Source organism: Haematobia irritans, chromosome 3, assembly GCF_050003625.1.
Source record: "Haematobia irritans isolate KBUSLIRL chromosome 3, ASM5000362v1, whole genome shotgun sequence".
Lineage (NCBI taxonomy): Eukaryota > Metazoa > Arthropoda > Insecta > Diptera > Muscidae > Haematobia > Haematobia irritans.
In genome coordinates this window covers 132,640,073-132,662,317 of record NC_134399.1, presented here as the reverse complement: position 1 = coordinate 132,662,317, position 22,245 = coordinate 132,640,073, and the positions used below count along the sequence as shown (strand labels likewise).

The following is a 22,245-nucleotide window of genomic DNA, read 5'->3' as shown; positions in this document are numbered from 1 at the left end:
ATTTTTGATAATGAATGTATTCTCATACAAACGAATCGAACTTTCAAAAATAGAGAAACCCAAATTCATTCGACTTCGAGTGACTGCCTTTCTTTCGAATGGGGTTTCGTTCGATATACAGGAACAGGGCATCAATTATGGGGATTAGTTTTTTGTTTATTTTGGAAATTGAAGTGAATTGTTGTAAATGATATTAACAAAACTGCCGTTAAAAGTTTATTGCAAATAACAACCGATATTTGTTTCAGTGTATGATTTATCGTGTGATACATGCGTAATACAAGTAAATATAAATCTACACTTGTACTATATCAAAATCTTTATTTTTGTAAGATCATAAACTATAAATTCATTGTGTAGAAGGAACGACATTGTTCGACCACGTCCAAAACAGTTATTTTTCTGCTGGAAGTTTTGTAACATACTTGACTGTCAAGCTTTAGCTTATACCCTGTTTCTGTATGTCGAACGAGAGTATTTCAAACGAAAGAAAATTGATTTGGGTTTCTCTATGTCGAAAGGCAAGTCACTTCATATTTTGTTGTCGAGTAGCAAACGAACATATGCAATAAATGTCAAGAAAAACGTAAAAACATTTTAAAATTTGAATGAGTTCTCAGGCCAAAAATTTGAAAATACTCATTTTTGATAATGAATGTATTCTCATACAAACGAATCGAACTTTCAAAAATACAGAAACCCAAATTGATTCGAATTCGAGTGACTGCTTTTCAGTCGACTGGGTTTTCGTTCGACATACAGAAACAGGGCATTAGTTTTTTGCGACTGGTACATTCAGCCTACATAGAAGACAAAAGCATATCTATGAGTTTCATGTCGCCTTCTGTTTGAAACCGGTCATATTGTTTCCTCTATCAAGCCATCCTAATTCGGTACGTAATTGAGCAAAGCATTCCATAGGATGTCATAAAGCTTAAACACCATACTCCATACCAATTTCTTTATCATAAGTCGTGTTTACGAACTCGAATTTGGCCATTAAAAATTTTCAAGTCACAGCCACGACAGGCTCTTTCAGATTTGGCATATTTAATGCTAAACTTGCAAACTTCCAATATTTCTGCTTTCACAACGGATGTGCATTCGACCTTGGTCTCCATAACGAATGTTTTCCAAGTTCTGTATGTCACGTACCGAGTATAGACACTGTTTCTTAAGGAAACACAATTTTGTCATGGAAACCGCATTGAACCACAGCCGTAATACGCAAGGATCCTTGGGCAATATTATGATTACAACCTTTAAAACTTGAACGACCCGATATAGCAAATTTCATTTTATACGCCAATTCAACATCTTTCATATTGATGATGTTGCAGTTCAATTAGAAAAAACAAAACGACGGCAAAAAAATATAAGACAAAATCTATTGAGTAGAAACGCAAAGAAACAATGTAAACAATATAATAGTGTTGCCATATATTCCTATCTTTGAAATCTGATAATGGGCCTGTTCGAAACCGAAAATGTTTACTATTGTGAGATCAATATCGTTGAAAATTTAATGCCCTGTTCCTGTATATCGAACGAAAGCTTCATTTGGTAATCCAAACGAAAGAAAATTCATTTTGATTCCTCTATGTCGAAAGGCAAGTCACTTCATATGTTATTATGTTATCGAGTACAAACGAACATATACAATATGTGTCAAGAAAAAGGTAAAAACATTGTTAACATTTGAATGAATTCTCAGGCCAAAAATTTGAAAATACTAATTTTTGATACTCAATGTATTCTCATACAAACGAATGGAACTTTCAAGAATAGAGAAACCCAAATTCATTCGAATTCGAGTAACTGCCTTTCTTTCGACTGGGTTTTCCTTCGATATACAGGAACGGGGCATAAATATTTTAAACTTTTTTTTTGAAAATTGCTGCATTTTTTACAAAATTAAAAAAAAAACATAGTAGGTATAAATAGTGTACTTTAAAGAGAACATGTTTAGCAAACATTTTCCCAAAAACTCTCAGTTTTCGAGATATCGATCGGTTCAAATTTTAATTTTATTAAATTTTTGTTGTTATTCACAAAATTTAACAAAAAGTTGCATGATGGGTATAAATAGCGTATTTTGAAAAGAAAATGTAAAGCAAAAACTTTCCAAGAAAGCTTAGTTTTCGAGATATCGTTCGTTAAAAATTTAAATATTTTAAATTGTCTTGGAAAATTGGCAGCATTTTTTTAGAAAATTTAACAAAAGAGTGCATTTTGGGTATAAATAGCGTATTTGAAAGAGAAAATGTTTAGTAAAAATTTTGTAAAAAGAGCTTAGTTTTCGAGATATTGATCATTGAAATATTTTAAATTTTTTTTGATTGGCAGCATTTTTTACAAAATTGAACAAAAAAGCTGCATATTGGTTATAAATAGCGTATTTTAAAGAGAAAATGTTACGTAAAAATTTTGTCAAAAAAGTTTTCGAGATATCGATCGTGGAAAATTTACACATTTCAAAATTTTTTGGAAAAACGACTGCATTTTTTTTATATAAAATTTAACAAAAAGTGCATTTTGGGTATGAATAGCGTATTTTAAAGAGAAAATGTTAAGTACACTTTGCTTAAAAAAGTTTAGTTTTCGCGATATCGATCTTTAAAAATTTAAATATTTTAAACTGTCTTTGAAAATTTGCAGCATTTTTTTTTAATTTAACAACAGAGTGCATTTTGGGTATAAATAGCGCATTTTAAAGAGAAAATGTTAAGTAGCATTTTTCTTAACCGAGCATAGTTTTCGAGATATCGATCTCTGCAAATTTAAATATTTTAACTTTTTGTTGAAAAATGGCAGCATTTTTTACAAAATTTAACAAAAAAGTTGCATGATGGGTATAACTAGCGTATTTTAAAAAGAAAATGTTATGTAAAAATTTTGTCAAAAAATCTTAGTTTGCGAGATATCAGTCGTTGAAAATCTAAATATTTTAAATTTATTTTAAAAAATGGCCGCATTTTTTTTTTTAAATTTGACCTAAAAGTGCATATTGGGTATAAATAGCGTATTTGAAAGAGAAAATGGTTAGTAATTTTTTTTTTTTCAAAAAAGCTTAGTTTTCGAGATATTGGTCGTTGAAAATTTTAATATTTAGAATTTTTTGGAAAAATGGCTGTATTTTTTACAAAATTTAACACAAAATTCGCATATTGGATGTAAATGGTGTAATTTAAAGAGAAAATGTGAAGTAAAATTGTTGTCAAAAAAGCTTAGTTTTCGAGATATCAATCGTTGAAAATTTAAATATTTTATAATTGCTGCATTTTTTTTTTAATTTAACCAAAAAGTGCATATTGAGAATAAATAGTGCATTTGAAAGAGAAAATGTTACGTAAAATTGTTGTCCAAAAAGCTTAGTTTTCGAGATATCGATCGTTGTAAATTTAAATATTTTAACATTTTTTGAAAAAATTGCCGCATTGTTTTTTTTTTTTAATTTAACCAAATAGTTCATATTGGGTATAAATGGCGTATTTGAAAGAGAAAATGTTAAGTAAAAATTTTGTCAAAAAAGCTTAGGTTTCGAGATATCGGTCATTGAAAATTTAAATATTTAAGAATATTTTGGAAAAATGGCTGCATTTTTTTTTTTTAATTTCACCCAAAAGTGCATATTGAGTATAAATAACGTATTTTAAAGAGAAAATGTTAAGTAAAAATTTTGTTAAAAAAATTTTTTTTCAACGAGATAACGTTGAAAATTTAAATATTTTAAATTTTTTGAAAAAATGGCTCCACATATTGGGTATATATAGCGTAGAGAAAATGTTAAGTAAAAATTTTGTCAAAAAATTATTAGTTTTCGAGATATCGATCGTTGAAAATTTAAATATTTTAAAATTTTTTCAAAAATTTTCTGCACTTTTTTACTAAAATGTAACCAAAAAGTGCATATTGGGTATAAGTAGCGTGTTTTAAGGAGAAAATGTTAAGTAAAACTTTTGTCAAAAAAGCTTAGTTTTTGAGATATTGATCGTTTAAAATTTTAAATTTTTTTGAAAAATGGCGGCATTTTTTTACCAAATTTAACCAAAAAGTGCATATTGGGTATAAATAGCGTATTTTAAAGAGAAAATTTTAAGTAAAAATTTTGTCAAAAAAGCTGAGTTTTTTTAACTTTGGAAAATTGGCTGCATTGTTTAGAAAATTTAACAAAAAAGGAACGTATTAAATAAAATTAGTGTATTTTAAAGAGAAAATGTGAAGTAAAATTGTTGTCAAAAAAGCTTAGTTTTCGAGATATCGTTCATTGAAAATTTAAATATTTTAAAAAAATTGACTGCATTTTTTTACAAAATTTAACCAAAAAGTGCATTTTGGTGTATTATTAAGAGAAAATGTTATGTAACATTTTCAAATAACATTTTTCTCAAAAAAGCTTAGTTTTCGAGATATCGATCGTTGAAAATTTAAAAATGTCAAAATTTTTTGAAAAAAATGGCTGCATTTTTTTTACAAAATTTAACCAAAAAGTGCATATTGGCGTATTTTTAAGAGAACATGTTGTGTAACATTTTTTTATGTAACATTTTTCTCAAAAAAGCTTAATTTTCGAAATATCGATCGTTGAAAGTTTACATATTTTAGAATTTTTGGAAAAATGGCTGCATTTATTAGTAAATTTATCAAAAAAGTTGCATGTTGGATATAAATAGTGTATATTAAAGAGAAAATTAAAATAAGTAAGATTTTTCTCAAAATAGTTTAGTTTTTGAGATATCTATCGTTGAAAATTTCAAAATTTCAATTTTTTGAAAAAATGGCTGCATTTTTCAACAAAACGTAACCAAAAAGAGCATATTGTGTATAAGTAGCGTATTTTAAAGAGAAAATGTTAAGTAAAAATTTGGTCAAAAAGCTTAGTTTTCGCTATATCGATTGTTGAAAATTTAAATATTTTAGAATTTTTGGAAGAATGGCTGCATTTTTTACAAAATTTAAATTTAATTTAAAGAGAAAATGTTAAGTAACATTTTACTCAAAAATGCTTAGTTTTCGAGATATGCATCGTTGAAAATTTAAATATTTTACAATATTTAATCAAAAATTGCATATTGCTATAAATAGCGTATTGTAAAGAGAAAATTTCAAGTAAGAATGTTGTCAGAAAAGCTTAGTTTTCGAGATATTTTTTGAGAAATGGCTGCATTTTTTTTGTTTCTAATTTAACAAAAATTCATAGTGGGTATAAATAGGGTATTTTAAAGAGAAAACGGTTAGTAACAATTTTGTTAAAAAGTTTAGTTTTCGATATATCGTTCGTTGAAAATTTAAATATTTTAAAATTTTTTGGAAAAATGGCTGGAGTTTTTAAAAAATTTAACAAAAAAATGCATATTGGGTATAAATAACATAGTGTATTTTAAGGAGAAAACGTGAGTAACAATTTCGACAAAAATGCTTAATTTTTGGGGAGATCGATCGTTGAAAATTTAAATATTTGGAAATTTTTTGGAAAAATAGCTTTTTTGAATAAATTGGTACTTAACATATTGTTTTTAAATTACACTTTTTAGATCCAATATACATTGTTTTGTTAAAATTTTTAAAAAATGCAGCCATTCGAGTAAACAATTTTACAATATGTAAATGTTCAGCTATCGATTTTTCGAAAACTAAGCTTTTTTGGCAAAAAAATTGTTTTACATTTTCTATTTAAAATACACTATTTATACTAATATGCTCTGTTTTTTAATTTAGTATAAATGCAGCCATTTGTCCAAAACATTTTAAAATATTAAACTTTTCAACGATCGATATTTCGAAAACTAAGTTTTTTGACAAAATTGTCATTGAACATTTTCTGTTTAAAATACACTATTTTTACCCAATATGCATTTTGTTTTTAAATTTTAAAAATGCATTTTTTCAAAACATGTTAAAATATTTAACGATCTAAATTCTATTTTGACGTTCAATCATAATTTTGGTATAACTTTGTTATTGTTATTTTTCGACGCAAACTGCAAGACGATTGAAACATTTGACAAAACTAATTTTTAATACTACATTGTCTTTTGCAGAAGTTCGTTAAAATGCCAAAATAATAGGTTTGTTTTCTTTTACTAATGGATAAGAAAGCCTTAGCTTCCGGTATGGAGTATAACAGAGTATTATTTTAAAGTAAAGCCTAGTACTACAATCACGTTTTCGTACGGAAACCCGTTATACTCCAGGTTTTTTCGAACAGATTATTATTTAACGCTGATATTTTCGCACCGAAATATAGGGTGGCATATGATTTCGCTGAAATATATTAATATCTCTGTGTTTGGGACCCCATTCACTGTGATAAATGCTGATATTCGTTTTTCACAGAAACGAACATAGTAACAGCATAACGACGAAGATTGTGATTTTCAACTCGCAAACCAAATATAGTACCGTCCTTTTTCTGGAGATGACCACGATTCGTTACACAAAATTATATTAAAATTTGTTAGTTTCGGTGGAATATTCAGACCCTATCTCAAAATTGTTTAAAAAAGGCCAGATAATGTTATGGAAAACAGACCTATTATCGTCATTGAATGTTACGATGTTACGCTTTATTGTAAACGATTTTGTTTAGGTGCTATACAAGGGAGTGCAATCATCAGCTGTTCAAAGATCTTATTTTGGCTCGGAAAAATAAATTCTAACGCCAAACAAACGAATGCAAATATTTCAAGCAATACAGCAGGAAAAAAGCAAATCAAACAAGGCATTTGAATTATTTAAAGAATTGGAAAGGAGATTGTAATCAATATCTGCCTTTGATTTGGGTAACATCTATCTTCTAATTCATTTAATTTTCTTTGATTAGTGATTGTACTGTAAAGTCTTCAATAAAAATTTTTTAATTTAATTCGTAGGATGACGAATGACAAGTTGTGGAGGAAATCAAGGCTATATTCGACAGAAATTGTGCTCAGGCGGAAATTCGATGTTCCAAATATGAATGAATTATCTTTATAGGGCCAATTATTTAACTTCGGGTGATCGAACTTAATGTCCACTTTTGAATTTTCGCAATTCTGCTGTGCAACGAAACAGGCGTGGTCTTCTCACTTATTTATATCAACGTTTACAGCGAATTGATGCAATGCGTTGGGAACTTGGACCAGAGGTCTCATATTTCAAGAAATATTAATCGTTCGCTTCGTATATGCGGTCATTTGGGGATGGTCGGGGTATTGATTTGACTGGTGTTTTAAGACCCCCAAATCATTGTACATAGAAGTACATTGCGTCGAAGAGTTTGGAAAATTTGAACTGGAAGTGATATATTTAAAAAGGAATCTTAGTTCGTTTCTCCGAAAAGCGAGTATCAGCAAGTATCATCGAGAAGAGAGTCCTAAACATATTTGTGCGAAATAATATGACTGCCTATTTTTTTTCGTGCAATTACTTTTAAATAAATATAAACTTCTTGAATTGTTGTTCTACATAATTCCCCATCAACTAATAATAACATTTACATAGAAAAAATGTTCACCAAAATATTTCCAATTATAATTCTAATTGAATTTTCAAAAATATTCAATTAAAAATTTAATTGATTCAACAAATTTCTTAATTAAAACAAAAATCAATCACAAGAATAAATAATCAATAAATAGAACAATCAATTTTTTAATTGGATCAATTAATTTTTTAATTGACTGTGGTGATTGATACTATCATTTCTGTGATTGAAGACATAGCTCCCATATATATCATTAGACCGATTTACACTCATATGAGCACAGAGGCCACAGTTTTACACCGATTTACTTGAAATTTTGCAAAGGGATCAAAAGTGTCGCTCAAGCTATACGTGCCAAAGCTGCTTGAAGTCGGTTCAGATTTAGATATAGCTCCCATAGACTCATATGACCACAGAGGCCTAAGTTTTACTCCGATTTACTTGACATTTTGCACAGGGAGTAGAACTGACAGTCTAGCTATACATACCAATGTTGGTTGAAATCGGTTCAGATGTAGATTTTACATACAGGCCAAAGTGTTACTCCGACTTATTTTAAATTTGGACAGGTAGTAGATGAAATGAAAGTAGATGTTGTTTGAATATGGTTCAGATTCAGATATAGCTCCCATATATGTCTTTCGCCTGATTTAGACTCATATGGCCATAGAAGCCATAGTTTTACTTCGATTTACATGATATTTTGCACAGGGAGTAGAAGTGGCAATCTAGCTATACATTCCAAAGTTGATTGAAATCGGTTCAGATGTAGGTATAGCATCCATATATGTATATCAGACCGATTTACACTCATATGACAACAGAGGCCCAAGTTTTACTCCGATTTACTTGAAATTTTGCACAGGGAGTAGAACTGACAATCCAACTATACATACCAATGTTGGTTGTAATCGGTTCAGATGTAGATTTTACATAAAGGCCAAAGTGTTACTCTGACTTATTTAAAATTTTGGACAGGGAGTAGATGAAATGAACGTAGATGTTGTTTGAAATCGGTTCAGATTCAGATATAGCTCCCATATATATCTTTCGCCCGATTTAGATTCTTGTGACCACTCCGAAAACTTTTAATCGCAGGAAATGGGAGTGCACAGGGAGTGCAATTAAAATTTTAGTAATGTGTGCCATATTTGGTAAAAATCTGTTCAGATATAAATATAGACCTCATATATATGTTTTCTCGACAGGGTAAATATGGCTAGGATACCCACATTTTACCCCCGAGATTTTAAACCAATTGAATAGATATTTTACATGGAGACTAAATTTAACATTCTATTTAAGTGAGCCGAATTCGATCCAAAGCAGCTCAGACGTGGACAAAGTCCCAATATATATGGTCTTCCGATTTGGGCAAATAAAGCCAGAATACCCAGATTTTTGTCGTAAAATTTGTAAACATTACTAAAATTTGCCTGTAGTTCTATTCAATAGTATATTTATTTTCTTCTTCTTCAATATTAAACTACTCATCTGGGTTTCATACCATACTGGAGTCCGAAGGCGATCAGAAATTAAAACCTTGACGCCGTAACGGAACAAATTTTCATCTAAATTTATGGCAACCCTGGCAAAATAATAATAAAATTTAAATTTAAAAAATATAATACAAGGTGAATGAATTGTTTTATATTAAATAGCTAAAAATGTTGTGGAAAAGTGGAGGTTTCAAAAAAACCCAAAAACGATTTTTTTTGTAAATGTACCGAAAATATCACCGTCCCTGAAATATGCGGAAGGTAACAGAAAATTTCAGGGACAGTCCCCAAAACATCGAAATGTACCCAATGTATGCGATATATTGAAAAAATGTACCGAAAACATATATATATATATATATATATATATATATATATATATATATATATATATATATATATATATATATATATATATATATATATATATATATATATATATATATATATATATATATATATATATATATATATATATATATATATATATATATATATATATATATATATATATATATATATATATATATATATATAAATAAATGACTAACATTTTCTATAAAAAATAATTGCAAAAATTTTATATGTAAATAAAATTTTGCAAAAATGTTCTATAGAAATAAATTTTGACAACATTTCCTATAGAAGAAAGAAATTTTGACAAAATTTTCTATAGAAATAAAATTTTGACAAAATTTTCTATAGATATAAAATTTTGACAAACATTTGCTATAGAAAAAATAATTGCAAACTTTTCCTATATAAATAAAATTTTGTACAAATTTTCTATATAAGTAAAATTTTACATAAATTTTCTATATAAATAAAATTTTGCAAACATTTTCTATAGAAATAACATATTGAATTTTCTATTGAAATAAAATGTTGACATATTCTATTGAGATAAAATTTTGACAACATTTTCTATAGAAATAAAATTTTGACATAATTTTCTATAGAAATAAAATTTTGACAAAAAATTTCTATAGAAAAAAAATTTGCAAAAATTTCCTATATAAATAAAATTTTGACATTTTCTATTGCAAAAGACTGTAAAAAACGCTAAGAACTACCATACAAAATATTGCAAGCTGTGCCAATTTGGTATTAAAAGCAATCATTTTTATTTATATTTTGTTAACATCTGTTTTTTATTGGCTTAGCAAAATATTTTTTTGTTTTTTTTGTTTGTTTTTTTTTTTTGATCTGAATTAATTTTCCCTTTATTTGGTAGCTCAAATATTACGCTTTAATTTAAGGTATAATAAACAATTTATTTAAAATTGATTAGCGTACAATTTCTGTTTTGTTTGTTTGTTTTTTTTTTTTTGCTATATACTATATATAAAATGTTGACAACATTTTCTATAGAAATAAAATTTTAACAAAATTTTCTATAAATTTTGGGATTATTTGTTTGGCTTGAGGTCATGAACTAATGAAAAATGCTGGTGTTATTTTTTTTAAACCTTTATTCTTGAAATATTTCTATTCTCGGATATTTTGATACGTCATCGATGACCACCTTCAGCGTGATATTATCTTTTACAAAGTAATAGACTTTCTCCTTACAGAGATCATGTCTAAGTCAGCTTTGTAAGGAGAAAAAAATATCTTTCTGCATAGTACGAGCTTTATCTTACAAAATTATTTTAATAAAATCCCAAAAAATGCTTACGTGTAGTAATTCAGTAGGTGTAGTTTAGGGTATGATGATATAATCACCCCCCGTCAGACTTTCTACTTTATTCGTTCATTTTTTTTTTAATTTTGATTTGTCTTCCAGCAATTATACAAATATTTGTTAAAAACTTCAAAAAATATGGAAAAAATGCATTGGTTTATTTTGGACCATATCCGTTTTTTGTGACCAGTGATCCTGTCGTTATTAAGGATATTTTAACATCGAAGGCATGCGTTAATAAAGCAGATCATCCCTATGATTCGTTTGCTCATGCAATTGGTAAGGGATTGATAACATTACCCGGTATGTGTGAACTATGATAGTAAAAATTGGGAATTATGTATAACAGCAATATTGTCCATATAGAGCCCTATTGGTCACAAGAAAGGAAGATTTTGAATCCAGCGTTTAGAAATGAAAATTTGAGAACATTTATGCCGATATTCAATAGACGTGTTAATAATATATTCAATGATATTGATAAGGACATTGAATGCGGTAGAAGTTGCCAACTATTGTTGATCTTCCGAGAGGTAACGTTGAGAGTCTCATTAGGTAAGTGTAAACATTTTATATTTAAAACGATTTAAAGACATAAAACCAATTACAAGTTACGTGTGTTGCCTTTTATATTTGGGTTCAGTCTGCAAGCAAAAGACGAATCAGTGCCAAATTACAGGACGATAGCGCCTTTATTGACGAATCGGTGCCAAATTACAGGACGATAACGCCTTTATTGAAAGCTGTAGCGTGATTACAACAGACAGACGGACATGTATATATGGTCTTAGAATTTCTCCCTAATCAAGAATATATATTTTATATAGTCGGAAATCGATTTTTCGATGTGTTACAAACAGAATGACAAACATATTATACCCTCATTGCCATTCTATGGTGGTGGGTTAAAAAAAAAAAAAAAAAACAGAAATAAAAAATCCGCTACCGTGACTCAAACCTGGATTGCTTGCACGATACGCGCTAACAGTCGCCTTAGCATATTGCACCACCGGCGGAGTTGCCACAATAACGTCTAACGAATATTTTAAGGCTCATGGACTTTCATTTTCCTGAGATAAATGGAAGCAGTTCATGAAATCGTTAACGCCCGTGGACGAAATCATGAATATTCCGTCTTGACTTGTCAAACTTAATTATATAAAATACGTATATATTTAAGTTTGACAAAATTTTCTATAGAAATAAAATTTGGACAAAATTTTCTATAGAAATGCGATTTCAACAAAATTTTCTATAGTAATAACATTTTGACAAAATATTCTATAGAAATACAATTTTTACAAAATTTTCAAAAGATTTAAAATTTTGACAACATTCTCTATAGAATTAACATTTTGACAACATTTTCTACAGAAATAAAATTTTGCCAAAATTTTCTATAGAAATAAAATTTTGACAAAATTTTCTATAGAAATAAAATTTCGCTAGATTATTTTGGTCCGATATGGACCAATTGTTGTGTGATTGGGGATCGGCTATATATAACTATAGACCGATATACACCAATTTTGACATGGTTATTAGCGGCCATATATTAACGCCACGTTGCAAATTTCAACCGGATCGGATGAATTTTGCTCGTACAAGTGACTCCGGAGTTCAAATCTGGGGATCGGTTTATATAGGGGCTATATATAATTATGGACTGATATGGACTAATTTTTGAATGATCCTTAGAGACTATATACTAATACCATGTACCAAATTTCAGCCGGATCGGATGAAATTTGCTTGTCTTTGATGCTCCGCAAGCCAAATCTGGGGATCGGTTTATATGGGGGCTATATATAATTATGAACCGATGTGGACCAATTTTTGCATGGTTGTTAGAGACCATATATTAATACCATGTACCAAATTTCAGCCGTATCGGATGAAATTTGCTTCTCTTTGAGGCTCCGCAAGCCAAATCTGGGGATCGGTTTATATGGGGGCTATATATAATTATGAACCGATGTGGACCAATTTTTGCATGGTTGTTAGAGACCATATATTAACACCATGTACCAAATTTCAGCCGGATCGGATGAAATTTGCTTCTCTTAGAGCAATCGCAAGCCAAATTTGGGGGTCCGTTTATATTTGGGCTATACGTAAAAGTGGACCGATATGGCCCATTTTCAATACCATCCGACCTACATCAATAACAACTACTTGTGCCAAGTTTCAAGTCTATAGCTTGTTTCGTTCGGAAGTTAGCGTGATTTCAACAGACGGACGGACGGACATGCTCAGATCGGCTCAGAATTTCACCACGACCCAGAATATATATACTTTATGGGGTCTTAGAGCAATATTTCGATGTGTTACAAACGGAATGACAAAGTTAATATACCCCCATCCTATGGTGGGGGGTATAAAAATAAACCTTCAGGACCCACATGAATTGGAATTGATCTGTAAATAGTCTGACAAATTTACAATACCTGGCGACCACTGGGAATGTTAGAATTATTTGCACAGGCGAATAAGCGGACACGACTAGATCGATTCAAAAGTTGGCCACGTATGTGGTCAAGAGTATGTGGTTTTAGACCACTGCTGCTATGAATTGCAAACTGAATGGTGTAGAACAAAATTTAATTTATTTTACTAATATAATTGAAGCGACATAATATTTTAAACTGAATTATTTTCTCTTCCAGAAACAATGATTGGTAGAAACTTGGATAATACTCATCACGATCTAAAAGAATATACAACTCGGGTAGCTGGGTAAGATGTATTCCCGAGTAGAAAGCTTTAACTACATACAAACAAATTCAATCCAATTATTTTTTTATTGAATTATATTCAATCACGAAAATGATAGAATTAATCACAGTTTCAATTGGGCATAAAAAAAATAGTTGAATAAGAAATTAATTGATTTCATTAACAAAGTTCAATTAATTCCCAGCAAAAAAGTAAAGACAATGTTCTTTTTGGATCCGGAAGTGGTGCCAAATTGACACAGAATTGATGAATTTAACATGGGCTTTTCATAGGACGGATGTCCACCATTTCAACAGCCGCTGCACTGAATTTGCATCACTTCTTAAGGTGTGAGATGAATTCAGTGTTTTGGATGTGAATTAAGAAATTTTGTGATATTTTGACAAATAAATAATTTTTAAATTTTTTTTTATGATTTTTAATGCATTATAACGTTTGTCTAGAACGTTTGTCATCAAATATTTTCAAAAATTCGCAATTTTCCTAGAAAGGATTTAACTTTTTTCGGCTAAATTTAAATATTTTGTACCATTTTATTAATTCTTAATTTGTTTTTAATCTATTTGAAACCAAAAAAAAATTCCCACTAAAAATATGAAAAAAGCGAGTTATAAAAAAATTGACTCAAATGAACTTCCTGTGCATTTAAAATAAAGAACATCTTTGGGAGGACATTTATGGAAGTTTTTTTTTTAAGTTGTGCCTTGAGAAGAACTCCCAAATTTTTTTGCTGGTTTTTTTAATAGATTCAATTAAAATTTTTATTGATGTTTATTGCAAAGCTCATTTAGTTTTTTTAATAAAAAACCTAACTATTTTCAATTATTTTAATGTTTTAAGTTTGATTAAACAATTGATTGTTTGAAATCAGTTTTTAATTAAAAATTGAAAAAATTTCCATCACTTTTTTAACTGACTTAGTTTTCCGAGTGTAATTAAAAATTTAATTTTATCAATTGACTTTTTAATTACAAACTTTCAATCAATGACTTAATTAACTTCATTTTTCTATCTTGATTAAGAAGTTTATTATATCAATTATTATTATTTTTTTTTTTTTTTAAGTGTGAAATTTTTGGTGATCTTTTTGTTCTGTGTAGATTTGTTACAATACATTTAACGCTTTTTTTCTATTTTAGTGCTCTGGAATATGCATCGAACATCTCCTACAATGCTGTATTTATTTTTGAAATAGCACGCAAAATTGCACATATGACAATTTTCAAAAAAGATTTGGAGATAATACAAATTCTGAATGGACTTATAGCCGAGGTAAGTAAAAGCGTGTTAAAATTCCAATGGGCTCAAAGCTCAGGTACCCTCCACAACGCACATAAATCATTGGGCTATGCCCAGGACATTGTTTGATTTAAAACAAGTAAGGAAAGTCTAAAGTCGGGCAGGGCCGACTATATTATACCCTGCACCACTTTGTAGATCTAAATTTTCGATACCATATCACACCCGTCAAATGTGTTGGGGGCTATATATAAAGGTTTGTCCCAAATACATACATTTAAATATCACTCGATCTGGACACAATTTGATAGACTTCTACAAAATCTATAGACTCAAAATTTAAGTCGGCTAATGCACTAGGGCGGAACACAATGTTAGTAAAAAAAAAAATATGGGAAACATTTAAATCTGAAGCAATTTTAAGAAAACTTCGCAAAAGTTTATTTATGATTTATCGCTCGATATATATGTATTAGAAGTTTAGGAAAATTACAGTCATTTTTACAACTTTTCGACTAAGCAGTGGCGATTTTACAAGGAAAATGTTGGTATTTTGACCATTTTTGTCGAAATCAGAAAAACATATATATGGGAGCTAAATCTAAATCTGAACCGATTTCAACCAAATTTGGCACGCATAGCAACAATGCTAATTCTACTCTCTGTGCAAAATTTCAACTAAATCGGAGTTAAAAATTGGCCTCTGTGGTCATATGAGTGTAAATCGGGCGAAAGCTATATATGGGAGATATATCCAAATCTGAACCGATTTCATCCAAATTTGGCACGCATAGTTACAATGCTAATTCTACTCCCTGTGCAAAATTTCAACTAAATCGGAGTTAAAAATTTGCCTCTGTGGTCATATGAGTGTAAATCGGGCGAAAGCTATATATGAGAGATATCTCCAAATCTGAACCGATTTCAACCAAATTTGGCACGCATAGTTACAATGCTAATTCTACTCCCTGTGCAAAATTTCAACTAAATCGGAGTTAAAAATTGGCCTCTGTGGGCAAATGAGTGTAAATCGAGCGAAAGCTATATATGGGAGCTATATCTAAATCTGGACCGATTTGGCTGATATTTTGCAAGTTTTTCGAGACCCATAAAATATTCGGATGTACGGAATTTGAGGACGATCGGTTGATATACACGCCAATTATGACCAGATCGGTGAAAAATGTATATGGTATCTAAATCTAAATCTGAACCGATTTTTTCCAAAATCAATAGGGAGTCTTTGAGCCGAAACAGGCCCTATACCAAATTTTAGGACAATCGGACTAAAACTGCAAGCTGTAATTTGCACACAAAAATACATCAACAGACAGACACACAGACAGACAGACAGACAGACAGACAGACGGACGGACATCGCTAAATCGACTCAGAATTTAATTCTAAGCCGATCCGTATACTAAAAGGTTTGTCTATGATTACTCCTTCTTGGCGTTACATACAAATGCACAAACTTATTATACCCTGTACCACAGTAGTGGTGAAGGGTATAATTAGAATTTTGTGGAACTATAGCCCAATGGGATTGAAAATTGGGTAGAAGAATATTTTTTATACCCTCCACCATAAGGTGGGGAGTATATTAACTTTGTCATTCCGTTTGTAACACATCGAAATATTGCTCTAAGACCGCATAAAGTATATATATTCTATATCGTGGTAAAATTCTGAGTCGATCTAAGCATGTCCGTCCGACCGTCTGTTAAAATCCCTCTAACTTCCGAACGAAACAAGCTATCGACTTGAAACTTGGCACAAGTAGTTGTTATTGATGTAGGTCGGATTGTATTGCAAATGGGCCATATCGGTCCACTTCTACGTATAGCCGCCATATAAACGGACCCCCAGATTTGAACTCCGCAGCCTCTTGGAGGAGCAAAATTCATTCGATCCGGTTGAAATTAGGAACGTGGTGTTAGTATATGGTCTCTAACAGTCATGCCAAAATTGGTCCATATCGGTCCATAATTATATATAGCCCCCATATAAACCGATCCCCACATTTGACCTCTGGAGCCTCTTGAAGGAGCAAAATTCACCCGATCCGGTTGAAATTTGGTACGTGGTGTTAGTATATGGTCTCTAACAACCATGCAAGAATTGGTCCATATCAGTCCATAATTATATATAGCCCGCATATAAACCGTTCCCCAGATTTGATCTCCGGAGCCTCTTGGAGGAGAAAAATTCATTCGATCCGGTTGAAATTTGGAACGTGGTGTTAGTATATGGTCGCTAATAACCATGCCAAAATTGGTCCATATTAGTATATAATTATGTATAGCCGATTCCCATTCACACAAAAAATTTTCCATATCTGTTCGTATTCACGGTTGCCACTCGAGCCAAAAATAATCTACCATTTCTATAGAAAATTTTTTCAAAAATTTTTTTTCTGTAGAAAATTTTGTCACAATTTAGAAATAAAAAATTTTGTCAAAATTTAAAAAAATAAAATATATACCGATCGACTTAGAATCACCTCCTGAGTCGTTCTAACATAGTTAAATATTTTTCAACAAATTCAGGAAAATGTATTAGACATAATTATTTTTTTTCATTTGTTAAAGAAAATTTTGTAATTTGAAGGAAAAAATTGGAATTCAAAATTACAAGAATGTCTTTAGAGCCATACAAAGCTCAAGAGCCATACACAGCTTAAAGAAATAATGGACTATTTTGTGAGAAGTACGAATTTAGTAAATCTTTATGCTTCATTTGTGTATACATTTTTTCCGTTTTCTAGTTCATTTAACTAATGTACGAAAAACAAGTATATACGGCCGTAAGTTCGGCCAGGTTGAATCTTATGTACCCCCACCATGGATTGCGTAGAAACTTCTACTAAAGACGGTCATCCACAATTAAATTACTTGGGTTGCGGCCGATGGCAAGGCATCTTAAAGTTAGTCCATGCGGAATATATAGTAGACAAAAGACAGGTCGATTAAATACGTATATATATATTCAGTTCTTGACCGGTATATATAGGGAAGAAATAATTACGAACCGATATGAACCTTTGTGCGGTAGGAGCCACAATTGAAATATGGGGGTCGCTTTATTTGGGGGCTATATACAATTATGAACACGAGTCTACCAAAAATGGCCGATTTTTTATTGTTTGGTAGATTGGTAGAATTCTTGATGTTTTGGAAGATTTTGCAAAATATTCCTCTCCAACTATGAAATGCTTCATAAATTTTCTATAGTAATAACATTTTGACAAAAGTTTTGTAAAGAAATAAAATTGTAACAAAATTTTCTATAGAAATAAAATTTTGACAAAATTTTCTATAGAAATAAATTTTTGACAAAATTTTCTATATAAATTTAAAATTTTTTGGGGCTATATATAATATAGATCGATGGTTCTTGTCGGCCATACACTAGCGAAATGTACCAAATTTCAAACGGATCGGATGAATTTTGCTCATCCAAGAGGCTCCGGAGGTCAAATCTGGGGATCGGTTTATATAAGGGCTATATATAATCATGGACTGATATGGACCAATTCTGCCATGGTTGTTAGAGACCATATACTAACACCACGTACCAAATTTTAACCGATCCGGATGAAATTTGCTTTTCTATGAGGCTCCGGAAGCCAAATCTGCGGATCGGTTTATATGGGGGCTATATATAATTATGATCCGACGTGGACCAATTTTTGCATGGTTGTTAGAGACCATATACAAACACCATGTACCAAACTTCAGCCGGATCGGATGAAATTTGCTTCTCTTAGAGCCTCCTCAAGCCAAATCTGGGGATCGGTTTATATGGGGGCTATATATAATTATGGACCGATGTGGACCAATTTTTCCTTGGTTATTAAAGACCATGTACCAACACCATGTACCAAATTTCAGCCGGATGGGATGAAATTTGCTTCTCTTTGAGGCTCCGCCAGCCAAATCTGGGGATCGGTTTATATGGGGGCTATATATAATTATGAACCGTTGTGGACCAGTTTTTGCATGATTGTTAGAGACCATATACTGACATCATGTTCCAAATTTCAGCCGGATTGGATGAAATTTGCTTCTCTTTAAGGTTCCGCCAGCCAAATCTGGGGATCGGTTTATATGGAGGCTATATATAATTATGAACCAATGTGGACCAATTTTACCTTGGTTATTAAAGACCATGTACCAACACCATGTACCAAATTTCAGCCGGATCGGATGAAATTTGCTTCTCTTAGAGGCTCCGCAAGCCAAATCTGGGGATCGGCTTATATGGGGGCTATACATAATTATGGACCGATGTGAACCAATTTTTTCATGGTTTTTAGAGACCATATGCCAACACCTTGTACCAAATTTCAGCCGGATCGAATGAAATATGCTTCTATTTGAGGCTCCGCAAGCCAAATCAGGGGATCGGTTTATATGGAGGCTATATATAAATATGGACCGATGTGAACCAAGTTCTGCATGGTTTTTAGAGACCATATGCCAACACCTTGTACCAAATTTCAGCCGGATCGAATGCAATATGCTTCTATTTGAGGCTCCGCAAGCCAAATCTGGGGATCGGCTTATATGGGGGCTATATATAATTATGAACCGATGTGGACCAATTTTTGCATAATTATTAGAGACCATATACCAACATCATGTACCAAATTTCAGCCGGATCGGATGAAATTTGCTTGTCTTAGAGGCTCCGCAAGCCAAATCTGGGGATCGGTTTATATGGGGGCTATATATAATTATGAACCGAAGTGAACTAATTTTTCCGTGGTTGTTAGAGACCCCATACTAACACCATGTACCAAATTTCAGGCGGATCGGAAGAAATTTGCTTCGCTTGGAGCCTCTAAGCAAGCCTAATCTGCAGGTCCGTTTATATGGCGGCTATACGTAAAAGTGAACCGATATGGCCCATTTGCAATACCATCTGACCTACACCGAAAGAATTCTCTTCGTTAATTTTATGAAGAATTCTTCATTAACTATTCTTCGTGAATGCTTCATTAAAATAACGAAATTTTCATTCATTGTCGTAAATTTTACGAAGAACATTTTACGAATATACGAAACTTCTACGAAATATTCTACATTAACTTTTCTTCGTAAAAAGTTCCTACTTTTAACGAAACTTTCTTCAAATTTCATGAATTTTGTGAAGAAGTTTTTACGAATATTTTACGAAACATTCTGCGTTAAAATTTCTTCATAAAAAGTACGAAACATTTTCTTAGAAATAACGAAGAAGTTTCATTGAAGTTGTAAAATTTCCGTTCGCGGCATTAAATTGCCTTTTACAATGTGCTTGAGTGTATTCCTTTATTCTATTTTTTTATGCAAGTGTATGCTACTTCTCATTTGGGTGATAGCGCGTTATGAATTAAAGTGAAGCAATAAAACTAAAAATTATTCAAAAACTTAAGATGTAAAGTAGTGATGTCATTTTTCACATTTATAAATACAACCAAATGCACTTTCGACTATAATTTTTTTTTTATAGTTCGAACATTTTTGAAAAAAAAGTACGAAAGTTTTTCATGAAAAGTACGAAACATTTTCATAAAAATAACGAAATTGTTTCATAAAAAGTACGAAGATTTTTCATAAAAAGTACGAAGATTCTTCATAAAAAGTACGAATTTTTTTCTTACAAACTACGAAAATTTTGGAAGAACTTATCTTCGTAAAAGGTACGAAATATTTCGTACTTTTAATGAAAAGTTTCTTTGGTTGTAAAACAATGACAAATTTCGTACTTTTAACGAAAATTTTCGTTCTTTTTACGAAGAAAATTCTTTCGGTGTATATCAATAACAACTACTTGTGCCAAGTTTCAAATCGATAGCTTGTTTCGTTCGGAAGTTAGCGTGATTTCAACAGACGGACGGACGGACATGCTTAGATCGACTCAGAATTTCACCACGACCAGAATATGAATATACTTTATGGGGTCTTAGACCAATATTTCGATGTGTTACAAACGGAATGACAAAGTTAATATACCGTCCATTCTATGCTGGAGGGTATACATATTATTAGAATGTTGGAGTAGCATTCTCCAAACATAATTATTACATGAATTAAATTAAAGTTAAAATGGCCGTAGTGAAATATAGGGTTAGGTTCGTAGACACTGCAATTTGTATCCGATTTGCCTGAAATTGGAAATCTAGCGGTATTTTGGGTCGATTACAAGGGGAGGATAATGAGAAATGTCTCCAGCATGGCGAATTTAATTTAATTATTTATTTTTCTCTCCTGTTTTTTCAGTCACTAAAAGTTCCTCCTACAGCAGGATTCGATTCCTCTTTTGTAGAAAATATAGATGCAATTTTCAGGTATATGCAACGATCACTCATGAAGGATGATGATATCATTGGTGGAATATTCCACCTGTTTGTGACGGTAGGTTTGTTTGATGTTAATTGCCAATCGAAATTGTAATCTCTACGTATGTCAATCGATTTTGCAGTCATTTGAAACCAGTGCATCTACTCTCTATTTTGCCCTTATACTCTTGGCCATGCATCCCGAATATCAGGAATTAGCATACGCTGAGATACGCGATATATATCCCACAGATGACAATGGTGAATTCGATGTCCGATATGAAGATATCACGAATATGGTATATCTTGATATGATTCTTAATGAAACAATGAGAGTTTTGCCCATAGTACCTCAGCTGGGACGAAAAGTTACTGGTGAAGATCTAACACTGAGCAATGGACTAATTTTGCCCCAAGGTCAAGCTATTTTTTTGGATATTTATAATTTGCATCGCAGTAAAGAAATATGGGGTCCCGATGCTCATACATTCAATCCAGATCATTTTTTCCGTCACAATGTGGACGAAAGACATCCTTATGCTTTTATACCATTTACCAAAGGATTACGATTTTGTATAGGTAAGAAGAGATTGCATGAGAATATTATTCCAATGAAATGAAATTTGAATTAACAAAATCGAAAACAATAAAAAAATAATTACAGGTATGCGTTATGCTGATCTAAGTATTAAGGTAATACTATCAAAATTGATCCACAGATATAAATTTTCAACAACAGCCACTATGGATGATTTGACGGTGGAGAATCATATTTCATCGCAACTTATAAAACATCCTCCTATTACTATTGAGAAAAGAAACATATTAAAATAAGTGTGAGCAGTTTTTTTTTTTAATTTTTATATAAAGTACAAGTAAATAAAGTTGAAAGTCGGGCGGGTCCGACTATATTATACCCTAAACCACCCCTATTGAATTAGTAAACATTGTTTGTGGGGTATCATTGGTATAAGTTTGGGAGATAACCCGCATTACCATATTTAGTTAAGAACATAAAGGGATACATTTTTATGGGAGTTTTATCACAATCTGAACAGAAATGTCTGATATTACGAGCTATAGTTGATTCTGCACCTATAGTCAAAAAATTTTCTTGCATTCAAAGATTTTAACCTTTCCTTAAGGATTTTGGTATTGATTCCGATTGATTGATTCCATTTTACCGACCTTTGTGGCTCTAAATTTAGGATTAATTCACAGAAATTTCACACTGAAAGAACAGCGAACCTACAGGGATGAAAGATTTTTGTTAGTTTTAGAAAAGTTTGATTATACA

General features: G+C 31.1%; 1 protein-coding gene and 1 long non-coding RNA gene across 2 annotated transcripts; both read left to right on the top strand.

Annotated features, from left to right (window-relative positions):
* The first annotated feature begins 6,615 nt into the window (after window positions 1-6,615).
* On the top strand, window positions 6,616-7,434 carry LOC142229441 (uncharacterized). The gene is made up of 2 exons (XR_012720405.1): window positions 6,616-6,782; window positions 6,873-7,434. It is a non-coding gene; the product is annotated as an uncharacterized LOC142229441 (long non-coding RNA).
* A 3,200-nt stretch (window positions 7,435-10,634) lies between these two features.
* On the top strand, window positions 10,635-21,782 carry LOC142231194 (putative cytochrome P450 313a4). Its single transcript, XM_075301813.1, has 8 exons — window positions 10,635-10,647; window positions 10,751-10,951; window positions 11,015-11,203; window positions 13,315-13,384; window positions 14,524-14,656; window positions 20,890-21,024; window positions 21,092-21,527; window positions 21,613-21,782. The coding sequence occupies exons 1-8, from the start codon at window positions 10,635-10,637 to the stop codon at window positions 21,780-21,782; spliced, it is 1,347 nt and encodes a 448-aa protein (XP_075157928.1).
* Window positions 21,783-22,245: the final 463 nt, after the last annotated feature.

Bases quoted from the DNA above. Each gene is read 5' to 3' on its own strand.
- LOC142231194 (XM_075301813.1), top strand. The intron at 10,952-11,014 runs GTATGTGTGAAC...TTGTCCATATAG, and splicing joins GGGATTGATAACATTACCCG to AGCCCTATTGGTCACAAGAA. The intron at 21,528-21,612 runs GTAAGAAGAGAT...AAATAATTACAG, and splicing joins AGGATTACGATTTTGTATAG to GTATGCGTTATGCTGATCTA.